At 41.6% G+C, this 22761-nt stretch overlaps 1 protein-coding gene across 1 annotated transcript; it reads left to right on the top strand.

Annotated features, from left to right (window-relative positions):
* The first annotated feature begins 218 nt into the window (after positions 1 to 218).
* Positions 219 to 21820, top strand: HEMK2 (HemK methyltransferase 2, ETF1 glutamine and histone H4 lysine). The gene is made up of 7 exons (XM_089676251.1): positions 219 to 315; positions 7609 to 7740; positions 7826 to 7912; positions 12482 to 12572; positions 15271 to 15354; positions 18212 to 18353; positions 19563 to 21820. Exons 2-7 carry the CDS (start codon positions 7616 to 7618, stop codon positions 19673 to 19675), a joined length of 642 nt encoding a protein of 213 aa, XP_089532377.1. The 5' UTR covers positions 219 to 315; positions 7609 to 7615; the 3' UTR covers positions 19676 to 21820.
* The last annotated feature ends 941 nt before the right edge of the window (positions 21821 to 22761 follow it).

The following is a 22761-nucleotide window of genomic DNA, read 5'->3' as shown; positions in this document are numbered from 1 at the left end:
ATTTCCCGGGAATACTTCCGGCAACAAACAGCCTGATATTACACGACTCCTCCCACTGAGTGAAAGGAAATCCTCACTCCAGTGCTGAATCCGCGTATTGGACGAACCGACAGTCAGTCATCCTCTTCTAGCCTCTAGCAGCACTGACAAAGGAGGGGCTATGTCTATGATAGGCTGAAGGGTTGCCTGCTCGTCCAATGAACAAAAGGGGACGATTAATTGGCTTCCAATAGTCGGAAACCAGCAGTGGACGTTTTGCAAAGCTTGGCTGTATGCTTCTCCTGACTGGACGGCTGGGACCGAGGCAGCCTGAAGGTGTGTGGTGGTGTGAGGGGGATATAAGAGGAGGGCGGCTGTGATATGTGTGCCCTGTGAGGTACTAACCATGAGGAGGAGACCAGTGCTTCACATTGCAGACTCAAGGATTCATGTTCCCTGTGCACTCTGCCTCTGATTTCTAGCCAGCCGGCAGTAAAATGTCTCCAGGATAGTTCCTATTCCAGGGCAGGGTTGTGTTTTCTACAACTATGTGAAGAGGTGACATGCCTTCTGTAGGCTTCATGCACGACCTATTCTATTGACGCTTTTGTCTCCTACAGGAGTTTAGTGGCTTCAAAAACGCAGTAAATAGCAGCATCTTGCATGGGCAGTCATGTGTGTAAGAATCTCCTAGATTGTAAGCTCCAAGGATCAGGCCCTCCTATCCCTCTTGTATTGTTGCTGTATTGTCTCCCATTATATTGTAAAGTGCTGAGCAAACTGTTGGCGCTATATAAATCCTGTATAATAATAAGGCCCCATGTACACATGAACTCCCCTGGATGATTAGCTCTCCTGGCAGCAGAGAAACACTAATGCTAGGTTCACATCTGTGCAGGTGGTGCCGCTGTGGATCCCAACACAAATCCGTGCAGCCTCACCACCCACACAGAGGAATGCGGACCCGTGGGTGCCATTAATTCTAATGGCACGCCGCCCACACTGGAAATCGCAACCGTATTGGGAACCGAGGTTCCTGTGTGGGCTACATTTTCAGAAGTACAGGGATTTCTTCCCTACTTGTCGCGGGGCACCGGAGTCCATTCAAATGAAAGGGCTCTCGTGCCCATGCAAAACACGGATATGTGAGCCAGGGGTAAATGCTGCAAAAACGCATGAAAACTTGGTCCTGTGTTTAGCACTTGGACGTTTTATTCATTTTGTAATTATCAATTGACATGAATAAACACTCTCACACTACACCGTATTCCAAATTATTATGCAAATTATATTTTTCTCATTTACCTAAATAATTGATGTAAATAACAGTCAGCATAATTCTTTATCTGCACCAACCCGTCTGTGCTCTGAATCAGCCACAAACCTCTTAATAGTGCGATGATCACGCTTAAGTTTTCGTGAAATATCTAATGTTTTCATACCTCGTCCAAGGCATTGAACTATTTCACTCTTTTCGGCAGCAGAGAGATCCTTTTATTTCCCCATATTGCTTGAAAATGGCGCTCTGCTTAATAATGTGGAACACCCTCCTTTAGTAGTTTTTCCTTAAATTGGGCTCACCGGCCAATCTAATTATCACAGGTGTCCGAGATTGGTTTCAGTGATCAAAAGAGCCCTGACACACACTGCCATCCATGAGTTACACTGAAAAACAAAATATTTCATCTTTGTGACACTTAAATAGAATTTGCATAATAATTTTGGAACGCAGTGTAAACGCAGCTATCATTTAGACACGTTTTGCAGAGTTTAGCATTTTTTTTTTTTGACCAAAACTTTCCTCTCCTGAACACAAGTTTTCTGTTTTCAGATTGCAGGAAAGAAAGTCACTCGATTCCCCCATCTACATAGTGTTGATGGCGAATCCCGTCCACTTAAGCATCGTAGGGCAGGGAAAGATGTCCATGTCGAGAGAATACAGTGATTATTGCTAGCCATTAGAACAGCTGCTAGCAATGGTCGCATGTAAAATCTGGCAGTCTGGTTGTACCCAAGTTGATCGATCGACTTGGGTACATTCAGCCAACCCATACATGGTCCGTTCAGCAGGAACCACCCGAGGTTCGAATCATCTATGGCTGGCTTAAAGTGATACTAAACCTAAAAAATGTTTTTTACCTTAATGCATTGCATGCATTAAGGTAAAAAAAACTTTTTTAAATTCCCTGTGCTCCCCCTTTCCTGTGTGAAGAGGAAGACAGGGGAGAAGAGATCAGCACTCTGTACAGCTGCATCTCTTCTCCCATCGCTTCCTCTTTACATAGGGATTCAAACAGCAGTAGGAGCCATTGGCGTGTGTGCGTGTGTGTGTGCGCTAAGTCCCGCTGCACGTGTTTATGGAGCATATCTCCGTAGACATACAGGTTGGGAGCGAGCATGCAGTGTTTGTCCCCATAGCAGATGACTTGCACACAAAGAATAAGAGGAGCCAGAATTGCTGGTGGGGACTCGAGAGGAGGAGGATCGGGGCCACTCTGTGCTATACCGCTGCACAGAGCAGGTGAGTATAACGTGTTTGTTTTACTTTTTCTAAAAATTGCCTTTAGTAACACTTTAAAATCCAAAATACTTACCCTTAGCTCCAATGTTTTGACGCCTGTGAGATTCCACATGATATGTGGGACAACTTAATTTCCACACGTTCAGGAATTCAGTCACCCTGACACACAGGCACAGTGTGAGAATGTGTACTGAGCTGCACATATGCAGCTATCGGCTTTGTACAATTTCCCACCTACACATCCTCTTCTGAGAAGCTGCACGGACTGGAGTGTGGGCGGGCACAGGGGGAGGCAGAGCAGATCGAGCCTCTCTCCTATTGGTGTGGGAGATCAGGGGAGGAGCTGGACATGGAGGAGGGGGTCCCAGAAAGAGAAGTCCAGTTGACAGTCGGGGATGATTGGTGCAGCTGTGGGGACAGCTACAAGCACTCCTCTCCCTCCTACGGCTTCCAGCTGCTTCATTGAAACCCATACAAGGAGATTAGTGCTTGTAGCTGTCCCCACCGCTTCACCGATCATCCCCGGCTGTCAATATCACCTGCTGCAGTCTGGACACACTCGCCCCCATCATATTTCCACTTGCCAATGCGAGCAGGCGAGTGACATTTTCATCTGCTGGTTCGTTCCTCTGCTATCAGCATGAACCACTTCTGACAAGTTTCCTGACATAAAGGGTTAAAAGGTTGCAGGGGAGGGACCTCCAACACGCAGCTTGTGATTAACAGCCTCAGCTCTTTCTGTGAACTGTGTGAAGGGGGGGGGGGGGTCTCTTCCATCCAATCAGCTCTCAGAGCTTTCGGTTTTGGTTTACATACTGACTGAAGTGTGCAAACACTGCAGTAAAGGAAATGGAGTTGGGCTACCAACTGAGCACTTGTGGGGGGCCAGGGAGCAGCAATAAGAGGGAACAAATATAAACAAATGAGCCACAAAAGAGGGAAGTACAGTGGCAAGCAAAAGCATGTGAACCTATTGGAATTAACTGGCTTTATGCCATAAAATGTGATCTGATCCTCATATAAGTCACAACAATAGAGAAACAGTAGGGGAGATTTACTAAAACTGCTGCACACAAAATCTGGTGTGGCTGTGCATAGTAACCAATCAGCTTCTAGCTTGTTCAATTAGGTTTTGACTATAAAATCTGGAAGCTGATTGGTTTCTTTGCAGAGCTGCATCAGATTTTATGTCCTCCAGATTTAGTAAATCTCCCCCATTGTGTTGATAACACACAAACCATTCTAATTTCTTGTGTCTTTATTGAACACACTCGTTAACCGCTTCCGTGCCGCCATACAGCAGATATAATGCTACAGGGTGGCACGGGGGCGCAAAATCACGTATGTCTACATGATTTTGCAGCTTTGGGTAGGGGCACATGCGTGCTGTACCCGCACCGCCATTCATGGCCTAGACTATCGCCGGGTTCCGGCCCAGTATCTGCGACGAGGGAGAGACCTGTGTACAAACAACACATCTCTCCCCTGTCATCTGCACACAGCAGAGCCATACAAAGTGTAAAGCACACATACAGTGAAACAGCACACAGTTAACACTTTGATTGCCGCACATGTTAATACCTTCCTGCCCAGTGCCATTAGTACAGTGTCAGTACTTTTTATTAGCACTGATCACTGTATTGGTGTCACTGGGGATGTCAGGGACACCAAGTCGGTTCCCCCCCAGTGTCAAAATGCCCACCGCAGTCCCGCTATAAGTCACTGATCACCGCCATTACTAGTAAATTAAAATAAATTCCAGTATATATACCACCATTTGTACACGCTATTGGATTTTTTTTTTTTTTAGCATATACATGTAGCAGAATAAATTTTGGCCTAAATTTCTGACAAAATTAGGTTTTTAAAATTATTTTGCTGGACATGTTTAATAGCAAAAAGTTAAAAAATTTTGGTTTTTTTTTGTTTATAGCGCAAAAAAAAAACCCGCAGAGGCGATCAAATACCACCGAAAGAAAGCTCTATTTGTGGGGGAAAAAAAGGACGTAAATTTAATTTGGGTGCAGCGGCCCTCTGCCCACCTGGCTGCGTCATTCATTCACAATGAGAGTACTACAACTATTGCCAACCATTGCAGCTGACGGCTTGTAGCTTTCAATGACCTACGAGGGAGCTGGTGATCACTCTAGTTCCTGCCATTCAGTACTTGCCTGCCCATAAAAGGTACATGCAGACCACTAAACTGACAGTCTGCGGGAGCCTGACAGTGCTCCCATGACCTGCTGATCATGGATGTAGTGCTTTACAGACTCCTGATAGATAGATAGATATTTAAATAAATAAATGCACATTTTTACCTGCAAAAAAAATGTTCTTGTTTTGTTTTTTAAAGGTGAGCTTATCATTCATGACTGCTGGTCATAAGAAGCATCAGCTGATGTGAACCATAACTCACTAAAAGGAGCTCTCTGAAGACGTATGATTGGAAGTAGCTGATCTGTATAAGACTGGAAAGGGATACAAAGCAATCTCAAAGTATTTAGGCATCCATTAGTGGACAAGTAGACAACTTGCCTCTAAATGGAGACCGTTTAGTACTGTAGCTACTCTTCCAAGAAGTGGGTGCCCAGCCATGATGACTCACAAGGCACAACACAGAATCCTCAATTAGGTAAAGAACCCACAAGTAATAGCTTGAAGACATCACTGGAACTGGCAAACATCCCCGTTCATGAGTCTACCATACATGTCTTTGAACAGGCTGGGTGTCCATAACAGAACACCGCTGTTCTAAAAAAAAAAAAAAACATTCCTGCACGTCTGAAGTTTGCCAAAGAGTACCATGGCAAACCACAACACTACTGGGAAAATATTTTGTGGACTGATGAAACAAATGTTGAATTGTTCAGGATGATCCGCACTTCATATGGCACAGAAAGGGAACAGCTTACCAATATCATTCCAATGGTGGAGGGAAGGTGATGGTTTGGGCTTGCTTTGCTGCCTTAGGAGCCTGAATTGCTTATCATCAAGGGGGATAATAAGTTCCCAAGTTTACCAAAATATCCTGCAGGATAATGTCAGGGTGGTTGTCTGCCAGCTAAAGCTTAGCAGAAGATGGGTGATGCATTAGGACAGTTACCCTAAGCATCAAAGTAAGTCCACCACAGACTGGCTTCAGAAAAAGCAAATATTCCATTTGGAATGGCCCCGTCAGGGCCCAGACCTCAAGTGGTTGTAAAGGCTCAAGGTCTTTACCTTTTATGCATTTTATGCATGCAGGTAAAAAAAAAAAAACCTGTGTGCATCAGTCCCCCCTAATACTTACCTGGACCTCTTCTCGATCTAGCGATGTGGACAACAGCAGGTCTGAATGGACAGATTGAGCATGCTCAGGTGCCTCAATAGCAAGCTGCTTGCCATGGGGCAGGGGCCAGGAGTGCCAGCAGGGGACTCTAAAAGAAGAGGATCAGGGCTACTGCAAAAAACCACTGCTCAGAACAGGTAAGTATGACATGTTTAATATAAAAACAAAAACAGCCTTTGTTATCACTTTAACCCTATAGAGATTTGGTGGAATAAGTCATTTACACCAGACTACAAATGTTTCTGAGTTGAAGCAGTTTTGTAAAGATGTAAGGAGGAATGGTCAAAAATTCCTCTTGAACATTGTGCAGGTCTGATCCAGTGCTACTGAAACTGCTTTGCTTGAAGTCATTGCTGCCAAAGGAGGTTTGACTGCTATTAACTCCAAGGTTTCATGTACTTTTGTCCTCCAGCACTGTGAATGTTTAATGGTTATATTCAATAAGAACAGGAGAAATTAGAATTGTTTTGTGTGTTTTCAACTTAAGCACATTATGTTTGTCTATTGTTGTGATGGTTAGGATAAGAGCACATTTTATGGCAAATTACTGCAGAAAAGCAGTTCATTCCAAGGAGTTCACATGCTTTTTCTTGCCTCTGTACATCACGTCTTATATTACAGGTATTCTTTCACATGCAAAATGACCCTGTGCTTATAGGTCATCAGAACAGGAATAGAGGGGAAATCCTCCAATGAAGACATTAGTACTGATGACAGCCAGGTTATTCCCTCACTTTGGTGGGACTTCCTTTCACTTCCTGTTTTGGTTATGGGACAGGAAGTGAACAGCAATCTCCCCAATTGGGCTCAGGTGGCCCAAAAAGCTTACAAAGGTTATGACCCTTCCTTATTTTTCAAAATGTTTATACGTTTAAGTTTTACTTTAAGCCACAGTTCAATGTTTTGTGGACCCTTGCATCATTTCTCATGGCACACCATGTGTGCCCAAGAGTTCCCCAGATCTTTCCAAATCATAGCAGCCCTCTTGGTGCACTGTGTTACAGAGAATTAATCATTTTATTGAGTCCACATAGATTAAAAGTACCTGTTGTGTTTTTTACTGCATTCTAACATAGACCAACAGCAATAAGTTTGATCAAAATTCTATTGGTTGAAGTAGATGGACTTGTGTCTTCTTTCAACTTGTGCAACTTTTCAACTTCGAGTGGTTCTAAAGCTTCAAGGTTTTCTACCTTAATGCATTAAGGTAAAAAACCTTATCCGTCACGATGCCCCCTCATCTTCCTTATATGTACCTGAGCCCCATCACAATCCAGCGCTGTGCATTGAAGCTGCAGCTCTCCTGGCTTTGTCCCTCCTCACTGGGCAGATCGATAGCAACGGGAGCCATTGGCTCCTGCTCCTCTCAATCAACTCCAGTGGTGAAGGGCAGGGTCGAGTCCTACTGTCTGTGTCATTGGACACAGCAGTGGGACTCGGGAGCAAGTCCGCACGAGTGCCCTCATGGGAATCCGTTTGCTATTGGGGGCACCAGCAAAAGAGGAGGAGCCAGGAGCAGGTCTGAATGGACAGACAGATTGAGCCTGCTCTGGTGCCTCCATAGCAAGCTGCTTGCAATGGGGCAGGGGACCCGAGAAGAGAAGGATTGGGGCCACTTTGTGCAATTCTATTGCACAGAGCAGGTAAGTATAGACATGTCTCTTGTTGTGGGTTTTTTTTGTTTTTGTTTTTTTAATGTTCTCCTTTACAACCATTTTTAATAGATTATTATGGGTCTTTTGTAGTGCAGATTTATTTTTCTTTTGAAATTATTTTCCAGTAAAGCTATGCACCCTACCCCTGTATATTCACATGTTGGCCAAGGAGAATTTTCTGAAGTCTATGAACCAGCAGAAGACACATTTCTATTTATTGATGCCTTGGAAGAAGAAGTTGATGAGCTCACAGCTAGGTAATTTGCTAAGCAGCTCATGGAACCGTGCCTGCCATTCTGAGCCTGTTCATAACCATATTCACTTTGTGTTGGTCTTTTACAGGGTTGAGCTCTGCCTTGAAATTGGCTGTGGGTCTGGTGTTGTGTCAGCTTTTGTAGCATCAATTCTTGGACCGAAAGCTCTCTATCTGTAAGTGGCTTGTTCTTTTTTTTTTTTTTTTTTTTTTTTACAACAAAAATGATGCAGCGCTAATACCATAAGAACCCAAAAGCTTAAAATTAATATTAATTTTTAAAGTGACAATGGTGATTTATAATAAAATAAATTACATCAACATATGCAAAAAATTACTAATATAAATCAATATGCAAATTTATAATAAATGCACACAAAAACATATACAGTGAGGAACAGAAGTATTTGAACACTCTGTGATTTTGCAAGTTCTCCCACTTAGAAATCATGGAGGGGTCTGAAATTCACATTGTAGGTGCATTCCCACTCTGAGAGACAGAATTTAAAAAAAAAAAATACGAGACATCACATTGTATGATTTTTAAAGAATTTATTTGTCTTGCACTGCTGAACATAAGTATTTGAACACCTAAGAAACAGCAAGAATTCTGGCTCTCAGAGACATGTTACTGTGCCTTTAAAAAGTCCACTTCTACTCCACTCATTAATTTAACTTAGTAGCACCTGACTGAGCTCTTTAAAGACACCTGTCCACCCCACAGTCAGTCAGACGCCAACTACTACCATGGGCAAGACCAAAGAGCTGTCAAAAGATACCAGAGACAAAATTGTGGACCTCCACAAGGCTGGAAAGGGCTACGGGGCAATTGCCAAGCAGCTTGGTGAAAATAGATCAACTGTTGGAGCAATTGTTAGAAAATGGAAGAGGCTAAAGACGACTGTCAGTCTCCCTCAGACTGGGGCTCCATGCAAGATTTCACCTCGTGGGGTATCACTGATGATAAGAAAGGTGAGGAATCAGCCCAGAACTACAAGGGAGGAGCTGGTCAATGACATGAAGAGAGCTGTGACCACAGTTTCAAAGGTCACTGTCGGTAGAACACTACGCCGTCATGGTTTCAAATCATGCATTGCACGGAAGGTTCCCCTGCTCAAGTCATCACATGTCCAGGCCCATCTGAAGTTTGCCAATGACCATCTGGATGATCCAGAGGAGGCATGGGAGAAAGTCATGTGGTCAGATGAGACCAAAGTAGAACTTTTTGGTCTAAACTTCACTTGTCGTGTTTGGAGGAAAAAGAAGGATGAGTTGCATCCCAAGAACACCATCCCTACTGTGAAGCATGGTGGTGGTAACATCATGCTTTGGGGGTGCTTTTCTGCGAAGGGGACAGGACGACTGCACTGTATTAAGGAGAGGATGAATGGGGCCATTTATTGTGAGATTTTGAGCAACAACCTCCTTCCCTCAGTCAGAGCATTGAAGATGGGTCGTGGCTGGGTCTTCCAACATGACAACGACCCAAAGCACACAGCCAGGATAACCAAGGAGTGGCTCCGTAAGAAGCATATCAAGGTTCTGGAGTGGCCTAGCCAGTCTCCAGACCTAAATCCAATAGAACATCTTTGGAGGGAGCTGAAACTCCATGTCGCTCAGTGACAGCCCCGAAACCTGACAGATCTAGAGGAGATCTGTGTGGAGGAGTGGGCCAAAATCCCTGTTGCAGTGTGTGCAAACCTGGTCAAGAACTACAGGAAACGTTTGATCTCTGTAATTGAAAACAAAGGCTTCTGTACCAAATATTAAAACTGATTTTCTCAGGTGTTCAAATACTTATGTTCAGTAGTGCAAGACAAATAAATTCTTTAAAAATCATACAATGGGATTTCCAGAATTTTTTTTTTTAAATTCTGTCTCTGAGTGGGAATGCACCTACAATGTGAATTTCAGACCCCTCCATGATTTCTAAATGGGAGAACTTGCAAAATCGCAGGGTGTTCAAATACTTCTGTTCCTCACTGTACGTGATAATGCAAAGAGGTGTCTATAACACTCGCACAATACTAGTGCATCAAAGTGCCAAAAAAGGTCCAAAATGGGACCAATCAATAACAATTGTGCCACAAATGATCCTAAACGAATCTAATACTGATGTAAAAACAGAAACACTGAGCAAAGACACAAAGTCCAAACTGGGACTTAACCCAGGTTCTCCAACCCCCCCAAAAACAGTGCTCTAGGCACAAATCCCAAATAACATATAAACAACCACTGTGTCACTAATAAACACAGTGCATATATAATAAAGTGAATGTGTTCAAATATATAAACTTCATCAGGGGCCCTGATGAAGTCACGTGATTAGCGTGACGATACGCGTCGGCACGTGGTGACGCACTTCCGGTTGGACGCCATCTTGAGACACCCATGCAACTACATCTTGCATGAGGTTTGAAAAAATCAATGCCATATGAAAGATGAAATGAACTGTGAGTTCATATTGCATTAGTTTGGTACTATATTCATTAACTAGAAAAGCTACAATTTCTGGGTAAATTGTGTGAAGTGTTCTTGCCTCCACCAGTAGTCTACAACTGGAGTGGGCGGAGTAACTGGGTGGAGTGGCTTGAGTAACTGTTGTGTGATTGGAATGGCTGGAGTAACTGTGAAAAGGTTGGACTGGGCAGAGTAACTTTATGGAGTGGGCAGAGTAACTGTGTGGAGTGTTTGGAGTGAGTAAAGATAGTAAACATTACACTAACTAATTGATTGATCAAATTTACAAAGTGCACTTGGCAAGCTTAATAGAGTGAGAAATGCACTTTTAATTATTTATATAGCACATTTAATTGCAATGTTTTCGCCCAAAGTACTTCAGTTACATTAAAACATACATTTATAAAAATTTTAGCAGCATTATCACCTCAAATACTCTCTACTGTAGAAAACTTCTTTCCAAACCTTTAACCAGAAGCCGGCCAAACTGTCACAAATTCAAAATTTAGATTTCAAATAGGGCAGAGAAGAGCGGTTAAAAACAAAACTGCTCCAAATTGCTCACTTCACTGGCGTCTTCAAATGGTCGGTCATAGTTTTAAAAACTATAAATCCTACAGCGAAGAGCTTTATATTGGGAGAATCACAAGACCCAGACCTACATTTTGATGCATAGTATGTCTCTGAAATATTAAAAATGAAGGCACAGTCGCAGTTTAGAAATTGCCCTTCAAATTTGAGGTGGCTAGAGTGGAGTTTCACTGAATGTCAATGGGCGGCGTGAGTTGCAAACAAATGGTCATATTGTGAAAACTATCAGGACTATGGCTTAGCCGTGCACATTTTTAGTGACAGCAGAGATAGCTGAACGTTTTGATATAAGATTTCTGTAGGTGGGCTTGAAAATGAGGGAGTGATGGCAGTTTAGAAATCATGTCCTGATATTTCAGCTCACACTCTAGTTTTGAACATTCCGCCATTCATTCCTATGGGACCAATTTCACCACAAAAACGCCGATATTTCGTGAACCATTCGGCGAAACGTTCCACAAAGTAATAGCACACCAATCGGGAACAATCCGCACGTTTCAGTATATTACTGTCTATGTAGTGTAAAAACTGTGGGAGGAGTTAGGGTGGTAAATTTGGCTATATTAATAAGAATATATATGTGAGATAACAGTAAGTGGTCTTGCCATGCAAGAACACTTAATTAATAAACAGTATTACACTATGGAAGTGTTTACTTGTATTTTATGAGGGAATGAGTGGCCACTTATTGCTTATCTGCCTGGAGAGGAGATCTACAATCTTATGAGCCTTTACTTGAGGGGAGATCAGTGTGGAGAGTTTGGAGGAGTCCCGTGCATGAAGGATCCGGTATAGTGATCCTAAAAAGTGTTTTGGCCCCGTGTGGGTCGAAACAAGGAGGTGAGCGGGCATTCCAGCCATTTTTAGGATATCTTCATTACACCTGTCATCACCTTTTGGGTTAACGCTCACAAGGAGTGCATCGTTTGATATATTTAGGTGTTATTCACCTCACGGGACTTATGTGTTTTTATTTGCATTTGTTATGCGTTTATATTTTTGAACACATTCACTTTTTTATATATGCAGTGTTGGATGCACTGTTTATTAATGACACAGTGGTTGTTGTTTATATGTTATTTGGGATTTGTGCCTAGAGCACTGTTGTTTTTGGGGGGTTGGAGCACCTCTGTGTTTAGTCCCAGTTTGGACTTTGTGTCTTTGTTCAGTATTTCTGTTTTTACATCAGTATTAGATCCGTTTAGGATCATTTGGGGCACTATTGTTGTTGGTTGGTCCCATTTTGGACCTTTTTTGGCACTTTGTTGCATTAGCATTGTGTGTTATAGACACCTCCTTTGCATTATCACATATATGTTTTTGTGTGCATTTATTATAAATTTGCATATTGCTTTCTTTATGATATTAGTCATTTTTTTGGGATTTTATTTAGTTTTTGCATATGTTGATGTAATTTATTTTATTATAATCTCCATTGTCACTTTAAAAATTATTTAATTTTAAGCTTTTGGGTTCTTATGGTATTAGCCCTACATCGTTTTAGTTGTTTTTTTCACGCTTATCATTTGGTATATGATTGGATGTTGGCAGCTGTTCCTCCTTTTTAGTAATCTATAGGGACTTAGGAGCGCAGGAGGGTTTTTCACATTTTTTTTTAGTATTTGTTCTTTTTTTTTTTTAACCTGCTGTTGTGAAGAGAGATAATAATGGCATTCTCGGTGTTCCCCTTTCAGATGTACTGATGTTAACCCTTTGGCAGCTTCATGTACCCTTGAGACAGCACGCAACAACAAAGTACTCATTGAACCAGTTATAACTGACCTGGTACTGTGTTTATTGTTCGTTCAAAAACTAAAATGATGTTATATATACATTCTGCAAGTGTAACATTTTAGAAAAGATGTATTTTCCCAGTAAGGTTTTCTATAAATTGCATTTACCAGAAATGGCATGCATCATATCCTTGTAAGCAGAACAATAGAAATGCGATAGTTAGCTGTAATACTGTTGTTTTGACACAGTGAAGAAACATTGCAGAAAAGTAGTGCTCAAGCTAGTCAAAGGATATAGTGCATGAAGCACTTTCTTGTAAGTATTGTGAAAAGTATTCCTGTCTGTCATAAAGGAGGCTGAGGATTTAATTCCAAGACATGGGAAAGGTTTTTTTTTTGTTTTGTTTTTTTTCCTCTCTGTATTTTATGTAATGGTTTTCCCATGTACTAAAATATCCTCTACCACATTAACAAAGGTTAGAATCATTTAGGACTCTAACCTCTGTAATTTTCCAAAAAATGGTACAGATGACCTGCAGGTGGAAGACTGACATCTTATATGCAGTTAGTTCTTAGTTTGAAATGTATTCAGTGTAGAGGTCACTTGTTTCTCATCTCCACAGTGCGAGTTGTTCTAAAGCAGTTGCTGTAAATCAAGATTAGTGAAAGATTTACAAAGGTGATTACTTGGCTGAATAATTTCAGGAAACCATTAGTATATTGACAAGTAGCTCTGCCTGTCCTGTAGGAGAGTGGTGTTTGATTGGCTAATAGCTTTTGCCATTTTGTGCACATCCTAGTTTGGCCTTTTGCTATGCCTAAAGAGGTACAGTGCCTTGAAAAAGTATTCATACCCCTTGAAATTTTCCACATTTTGTCAAAAACTTAAATGTATTTATAGGGATTTTAAGGTCAACACATGGCACATATTGTGAAGTGGAAATAAAATGATAAATGGTTTTCAAAATGTTTTACAAATAAATATCTGAAAGTGTGGCGTGAATTTGTATTCAGCCCCCTTTACTCTGATACACCTAACTAAAATCTAGTGAGACCAATTGCCTTCAGAAGTCACCTAATTAGTAAATAAAGTCCACCTGTGTGTAATTTTAATTTCAGTATGAATACAGCTGTTCTCTGAAGCCCTTAGAAGTTTTTTTAAAGAACATTAGTGAAAACTGCATCATGAAGGCCAAGGAACACACCAGACAAGTCAGGGATAAAGTTGTGGAAAAGTTTAAAGCAGGGTTAGATTATTAAAAAAAAAAAAAAAAAAAAAATCCCAACCTTTGAACATCTCACGGAGCACTGTTCAATCCATCATCCGAAAATGGACAGAGTATGGCACAACTGCAAACCTACCAAAATATGGCCATCCACCTAAACTGGCAGGCTGGCCAAGGAGAGCATTAATCAGAGAGGCAGCCAAGAGGCCCATGGTAACTCTGCAGAAGTTGCAGAAATCCACAGCTCTGGTGGGAGAATCTGTCTACTGGACAACTATTAGTCGTGCACTCCACAAATCTGGCCTTTTATGGAAGAGTGACAGGAAGAAAGCCATTGTTGAAAGAAAACCATAAGAAGTCCCATTTTGCAGTGTGTGAGAAGCCATGTGAGGGACACAGCAAACATGGAAGAAGGTGCTCTGGTTAGATGAGACCAATATTGAACTTTTTGGCCTAAAAGCAAAACGCTATGCGTGGTGGAAAACTGACAATGCACATCACCCTGAACACACCATTCCCACCATGAAACGTGGTGGCAGCATTATGTTGTGGGGATGCTTTTCTTCAGCAGGGACAGGGAAGCTGGTCAGAGTTGATGGGAAGATGGATGGAGCCAAATACAGGGCAATCTTAGAAGAAAACCTGTTAGAGTCTGCAAAAGACTTTAGACTGGGGTGGAGGTTCACATTCCAGCAGGACAACAACCCTAAACATGCAGCCACAATGGAATGGTCTAGATCAGGAGTCTCTAAACTTTCCAAACAAAGGGCCAGTTTACAGTCCTTCAGACTATAGGAGGGCCATGCTGTGTCCAGTGGGAATAGTTAACAATGCCAAATCTTTGGTATCAGGAAAGGAATAATGCCCCGTCATTAGGAGAAGTAGTGCCCCATTGTTGATGTCAGTGCCAGGAGTTATGGCCCATTGTTGGTGTCAATAGCGCTCCAAGGGCCAGATAAAGGCAGGCAAAGGGCCACATTAGGCCCCCGGGCCTTAGTTTGGAGACCACTGGTTTAGATCAAAGTAGATTCATGTGTTAGAATGGTCCAGACCTAAATCCAATTGAGATTCTGTGGCAAGATTTGAAAATTGCTGTTCACAGAATCTCTCCATCCAATCTGACAGCTTGAGCTATTTTTGCAAAAGAAAAATGGGCAAAAATGTCACTCTCTAGATGTGCAAAGCTGGTAGAGACATCCCCAAGGAGACTTGCAGCCAAAGGTGGTTCTATAAAGTATTGACTCAGGAGGGCTGAATACAAATACACGCCACACTTTTTAAAACATTTATTTGTAAAACATTTCAAAAACCATTTATCATTTTCCTTCCACTTCACAATTATGTGCTTCTTTGTGTTGGATTATCACAAAAAATCCCAATCAAATACATTTTTGTTTTTGGTTGTAACATGACAAAACTTCAAGGGTTATGATTGCTTTGTCAAGGCACTGTATATAAAAACATGACTATTGTTGTCTTTGTGCAAAGCACTAATAAAATAATATTTTATTTACTTTTATACAGGCCAGTGGGCTTTTACCAAGGCTGCAGGGCCAAATCGATCTTCTTCTGTTTAATCCCCCTTATGTTGTCACACCTTCCGAGGAAGTAAGTTTTTCATATTCCTGATATGTGCCTGCTGTACAATATGCTTGTATGAAAAAGTATCCTGCTTCCTTATGTAATGCTTCCTTTGGGCAAAATCCCTGGTCTTCCTGCCAGTCTGATTTCCTATTAAAAACTGACTAAACTAGGCAGGAGACCAAAGCGTGTTTAGCGCTGCAGGGAATCCAGTGTGCTCTCTTTCAATGATCAGACTTCTGCTGATACAGCCATTCACTGGGAAAATTCAGTGTACTCCCCAGCTGCCTGTTCTCTGTGCTACATAAGAAGCTTAGAGGGTATGTGATCTGTTATACATCTATGCACAAATGTTTTGACTTTCATTTCTATTAGGTGAGGGTTTACATTAATTAAAGATTTCCCACTTTCTCTAACTGTAAGTGACAGTGGAGAGCAGGCTGAACATTTCCAGCTAGTAGATGCACACTTGGGTGCCAAAAATACATACAGTCAGGTCCATAAATATTGGGACATCGACACAATTCTAACATTTTTGGCTCTATACACCACCACAATGCATTTGAAATGAAACGAACAAGATGTGCTTTAACTGCAGATTGTCAGCTTTAATTTGAGGGTATTTACATCCAAATCAGGTGAACGGTGTAGGAATTACAACAGTTTGCATATGTGCCTCCCACTTGTTAAGGGACCAAAAGTAATGGGACAGAATAATTATCAAACTTTCACTTTTTAATACTTGGTTGCAAATCCTTAGCAGTCAATTACAGCCTGAAGTCTGGAACGCATAGACATCACCAGACGCTGGGTTTCATCCCTGGTGATGCTCTGCCAGGCCTCTACTGCAACTGTCTTCAGTTCCTGCTTGTTCTTGGGGCATTTTCCCTTCAGTTTTGTCTTCAGCAAGTGAAATGCATGCTCAATCGGATTCAGGTCAGGTGATTGACTTGGCCATTGCATAACATTCCACTTCTTTCCCTTAAAAAACTCTTTGGTTGCTTTTGCAGTATGCTTTGGGTCATTGTCCATCTGCACTGTGAAGCGGCGTCCAATGAGTTCTGAAGCATTTGGCTGAATATGAGCAGATATTGCCCGAAACACTTCAGAATTCATCCTGCTGCTTTTGTCAGCAGTCACATCATCAATAAATACAAGAGAACCAGTTCCATTGGCAGCCATACATGCCCACGCCATGACACTACCACCACCATGCTTCACAGATGAGGTGGTATGCTTAGGATCATGAGCAGTTCCTTTCCTTCTCCATACTCTTCTCTTCCCATCACTTTGGTACAAGTTGATCTCGGTCTCATCTGTCCATAGGATGTTGTTCCAGAACTGTGAAGGCTTTTTTAGATGTCGTTTGGCAAACTCTAATCTGGCTTTCCTATTTTTGAGGCTCACCGATGGTTTACATCTTGAGGTGAACCATCTGTATTCACTCTGGTGAAGTCTTCTCTTGATTGTTGACTTTGACACACATACACCTACCTCCTGGAGAGTGTTCTTGATCTGGCCAACTGTTGTGAAGGGTGTTTTCTTCACCAGGGAAAGAATTCTTCGGTCATCCACCACAGTTGTTTTCCGTGGTCTTCCGGGTCTTTTGGTGTTGCTGAGCTCACCGGTGTGTTCCTTCTTTATAAGAATGTTCCAAACAGTTGTTTTGGCCACGCCTAATGTTTTTGCTATCTCTCTGATGGGTTTGTTTTGTTTTTTCAGCCTAATGATGGCTTGCTTCACTGATAGTGACAGCTCTTTGGATCTCATCTTGAGAGCTGACAGCAACAGATTCCAAATGCAAATAGCACACTTGAAATGAACTCTGGACCTTTTATCTGCTCATTGTAATTGGGATAATGAGGGAATAACGCACACCTGGCCATGGAACAACTGAGAAGCCAATTGTCCCATTACTTTTGGTCCATTAACAAGTGGGAGGCACATATGCAAACTGTTGTAATTCCTACACCGTTCACCTGATTTGGATGTAAATACCCTCAAATTAAAGCTGACAGTCTGCAGTTAAAGCACATCTTGTTTGTTTCATTTCAAATCCATTGTGGTGGTGTATAGAGCCAAACATGTTAGAGATGTGTCGATGTCCCAATATTTATGGACCTGACTGTAAGTGGTATTGAACCCAAAAGCAAACCTTTCATTATATTGCAGCTTTCTATTATATGTGATGGTTGCATTAATTTTCTTTTTTAGGCTTTCATTATATTCTTCTGTTTTCACCTGGTGATACAACCAGTAAATCTGTTATTTTTCAAAAGAACAAGCTTTCCAGCAGAATGTATCAGTTACAGAGATGAGACAAACCATTTAACACTAGCAGGGGTGCTTACAATGATCAGCTCTTATTTGGGTAAAATCTTTATCCCAAAAGGAAAAACTGTTTACTGTAACTGCTTATAAAGTATGAGCTGGAGTTTGACTTCGATTTGTTAGTGTTTCTAAAACTGCTAGTACAGCTACTGCTCCCCTACCTCCAAACTGACAATGCTGCTGTCTTTTGTCCTCCCTTGTGCCTTCATCCAGAGTGGGGGCATGCTAATACAGGAGGTGTGTTACTGGCCAGACCCCCCAGGTGAAAACGGGGGGAAAAAAAAGCCTGAGGAAAAAAATGCAGCCACCACATCTAATGATTGGTAAACTGAAATAAATGTTATTTTTAGCTTTGGTTTAATACCACTTTTTTAAGTCCTATGGTTTGTAAATCAAACCTCTGTGTTTTGTGGTAAAATGTGAAAAAATAGGATTCATCACATCTGCCCATCATAGTTTCTTGTACTGTCCCTTTTTTCTATCTATTGCTTGAAACAGATAGAATTGAAACTATAGCTTGATGTTCCTAATCTATGTCTTCTGTATATTCCAGGTAGGAGGTAATGGAATACAAGCTGCCTGGGCAGGAGGTAAAAATGGCCGGGAAGTTATGGACAGATTTTTTCCTCTGGTCCCTAAGCTCTTGTCTCCTAAAGGATTATTCTACCTTATAGTTCTAAAAGAAAATAATCCAGGTGAGATCATTTTATAGCACTTCATTTTATGACAATTCTAATACAGCAGCATTTGATTTATGAAAAACTTGCAAAGAAGCAGAGCTGCTGCCCAGCAAACGGAAACAATCTAAATTGGTTGCTGTTGACCAATGCCCGGCTTTTGCTTGTGCAGTGCAGACTAATCATCATTCTAGATATTGGGCTTTGTTCACTGGAGACTGATAAAGCAGTGAATGCTAGCTCTTGAATGAGAAGGAAGTAAAGGTATTTTATGCACTGCTGATGGCACTGGATACATTTTTTTTTTTTTTGTATTTGTTTTTTGTTTTTTTTTACTATTTAAAAATACATTTTGGCTATAGTTCTACTACTTTAAATTATAAATGAAAATATTTTTGAATTGTGTATAGCGTAAGGTAGTGTTAGAAGCCCTCTCAGTTTGTTTTGCAATCTGTGTCCCACTAGGGAGATTTACCTTCACTAACTGACACTAATCCATCTCCACTCTATCCAAAACTTTCCAAGGTTTGCCTTTAGTCATACTTTAACTGCTGTCCCTTCCAGGCTTCCAAACCTCTGGCTGGTTAAAAACATAGGAAAACACAAAATTGTTGAAAAGTGAGTGGGATCCTCTCCAGGGAAGAGTTTTATTGAAATGTACTGGAACTGTACGGTCTCTATAAAAGAGGTTCTGAGGAGCAGTGCCCTTCTAATCTCATTGTTTTTAAATTGTACTGTAATTGCACTGCCTACCTATACTTTGTAAAGCACTGCACAAACTGTTTGGCATTATTTAAATCCTCTATACTAAAAAATAGAATTTGAGCCATGGTTGCCCCGTTAGCAACAAACTTAGAAAAGTGAAAAATCGATGAAGCAAGGTGGAAAATTGTTGGCCAAACAGTGGCTGCATCCAGTAGCTATTTGAGTATTCCGATAGCCCTGGGTGGTGGATACCTAAAAACAGCCAGCAGGGAAGATTCCTCCATTCAAGCTATTTAGCATTATGAGTGTACAGCTAGTCTTAGTTCTTATTTTTATACAGAATCACAGAAGACAAAGCCATATTAAGTAGAATATGTATTATAGTTTGGCTTGCATCATTTCCTGCAAATATAAAGGTCACAATAGTGATTTACATCAAGGCTGTCTAACCTGTAGCATTGCATGTGAACATAGTTTTTTCGGTGGTCAAGTACAAAATAATATGTATTTGTGTATTTATAGATGAGATTGTGGAACAATTGAAGTCATATGGATTACAAGGATCCAATTTGCTTTCTAGAAAAGCAGGGAGAGAACATCTTCTTGTTCTAAAATTTTGGCGATCTCTAGATTGACATGACCTTTTTAGTATCAAGTAACTGCGTTTCCTCCATGAGGAAGATAAAAAATGGCAAATGTCTGAAGATGGATCCACTGTAATATAACCTACAGAGGACTGCATTCAAAGACACCCTGAAAATCAAAGTGAAAAAATGATGCAGCAGGCTAATCCATTTTGCTGAAATTTCATTGCAGCAACTCAAAATGGTACTCAGTCATTTGTATGGACCCCATGTGCTTGTATACATGCCTGACAACGTCGGGGCATGCTCCTAATGAGACGATGGATGGTGATCTGGTACTTCCTTCCAAATGTAGACCAGGACATCACTGAGCTCCTGGGCAGTCTGAGGTGCAACCTGGTGTCGTCGGATGGACTGAAATCTGATATCCCAGAGGTGATCTATTGGATTTAGGGCAGGTGAGCGTGAGGGCCATTCACTGGTATCAATTCCTTCATCCTCCAGAAACTGCCTGCATACTCTCACCACATGAGGCTGGGCGTTGTCATGCACCAAGAAGAACCCAGGACCCACTGTACCAGCATAGGGTCTGACAATGGGTCCAAGGATTTAAGCCCTATACGTAATGGCAGTCAGGGTGCCATTGTCTAGCCTGTAGAGGTCTGTGTGTCCCTCCATGGATATGCCTCTCCAGACCATCACTGACCCACCACCAAAACTGTCATGCTGAACGATGTTACAGGGTCTGGTGAAGCCATGGAAATCATTATGCTGCCTGTAACATCTGTCACATATATTCAGGGTGAACCTGCTCTCATCTGTGAACAGCACAGGGCGCCAGTGGCGGACCTGCCAGTTCTGGTGTTCAATGGCAAATGCCAATCGAGTTCTGTGGTGCTGGGCAGTGAGCACAGGACCCACTAGAGGATGTAGGGCCCTCAGACCACCCTGATGAAGTCTGTTTCTGATTGTTTGGTCAGAGACAATCGCACCAGTGGCCTGCTGGAGGTCATTTTGTAGGGCTCTGGTAGTGCTCATCCTGTTCCTCCTTGCACAAAGGAGCAGATACCTGTCCTGCTGATGGGTTAAGGACCTTCTACAGCCCTGTCCAGCTCTCCTAGAGTAACTGCCTGTCTCCTGGAATCTCCTCCATGCTCTTGAGACTGTGCTGGGAGACACAGCAAACCTTCTGGCAATGGCATGTATTGATGTGCCATCCTGTAGGAGTTGGACTGCCTGTGCAACCTCTGTAGGGTCCAGGTATTGCCTCATGCTATCAGTAGTGACACTGACCCTAGCCAAATGCAAAACTAGTGAAAAACAGTCAGAAAAGATGAGTAGGTAAAAAATGTCAGTGGCCTCCACCCGTAAAGCCATTCTTGTTTTGGGGTTGTCTCATTGTTGCCCATCTAGTGCACCTGTTGTTAATCAGTTGCAGCTGCTTTGGTGTTAATGAAATTAACAACCCCCTCTGCTACTTAACTGACAAGATCAATATCTCGGAGTTATTGACTTGATGCTATACTCTGCTCAAAAATAAAATTAAAGGAACACTTTTTAATCTGTGTATATTCAGATGTATGATAGGCAGCGGTAGATATTTTTGGCCCATCTCACCACCCCAAGTATAATCTTAAAGTAGTGTTTTTTTTTTTTCCTCTTAGCAATATATTTTCCCACACTAGTATATCACCTCTCTAGCAATGTTTCCTCCAGAAGAATACGTCTTTCAAGAGCTCTGTCTCCCTATCTGAAAACAATCAGCCCCTTGCCTTTACGGACTGTCATTGTACTAGAGATTTCAGCCTCTGGTTAAAATCCATGTTTACAACCAAGCAGGGAATGAAAATTGCCCAGCTTGCAGTTATCAGAACAGCTTGCAGTTATCAGAACAGGAAACTGTGCGAATGGACAGGATGTAAACACTGAAATCCTGAAAGAGGACCCATCATTGCCTGAACTAAAAAAAAAAAAAAAGTACTGCATGTCCTATATTTTTCATGTCTAAACCTCAAAATGTTTCCATGCTGTTCCCAGATGTCCTGCATCTCTGGAATTAAAGAAAACAATTCTTTGGATCCATCATATAAGAACGTAGTTCTAAATGGTTTTTCTTGAGCATGATGTATTTATCAATTGTGTTTTTACATATGTTCATACTAAAATAAAGTGAACATTTCTTAATGAACTATGAAACCTTGCATAAATGTTATTTATGTAGTTATGTAGTATACACAGCAATAAATATTGGCCTGCCTCCATTAAGCAGGAAAGGGCATAGCAAAGTGTTGGTATTTTGCCAAATATGTAGTTAAACAGAACCATCTAGTTATGTAAGGTGTGACTTGTACGGCTGCCCTCTTTATATTGGCAGTAGTGACATTTTAGCAGAAGCAGAGTGCTAGTTATACAAACCTACACATAACACTGACTTATGGTAGTTGTACATACCAATCTGAAAGCCTATGTTTAGTCAAAAATGGGGGAAAATAGCAGGGACATTACTTCACCTGGCTATAGGTGGATTAAAACTTGGCTGGTTCAGCAGGGACTGGTTGAATATCAATCTATGCATGGCTGTCCCCATTCAACAGAATTAACAGGAATGTTAGACAAGTTTTGTCAATTGGTGACTACAGCCAATTAGCTTCAGCTGCTGATCAGTGTAGTCTGACGGCAGAGGGGTCCCACTGTCCACCTCACTTGTGTGGGCAGAGGAACCGGGGGTGAGGGGAGAAGCGTAATCTGTGGCAAGCTTTATTTTCAATCTAAAGAGTTGCTGCTCCAGTTCATTGAGTCTTCCTGTCAGTATGTCCGCTTTCCCATACATCCTGTACAGGCAAGCAAGTATATTGACAGATCTGCAGGAGCCCTGCATGGAACCAGTAATCTGCTGATCACTGGTGCAGTGCTTTACATGCTCCTGCAACAAAAAATAACAAATGCACATTTTATTACCTGCAAAAAAAATGTGCATTTATTTTGTATAAAGGTGAATTTATCCTTTTTAAGTCTTCCTCCATGGAGATTGGAGACACTGCACTATTGTCTGTGCCATGTGCAACACAGGAAAGCCGGGAGATTAGAGAACTGAGTGCATGGCAAAAGGTCATGTAAGAGGGAAGGATTTGGGTTTC

This window comes from Staurois parvus, unplaced genomic scaffold (genome assembly GCF_062004578.1).
Source record: "Staurois parvus isolate SC_StPar_1 unplaced genomic scaffold, SC_StPar_1.0 ptg000165l, whole genome shotgun sequence".
Taxonomy (NCBI): domain Eukaryota; kingdom Metazoa; phylum Chordata; class Amphibia; order Anura; family Ranidae; genus Staurois; species Staurois parvus.
The sequence above is the reverse complement of the archived record's forward strand: the minus strand, read 5'-3'. Positions and strand labels throughout refer to the sequence as shown.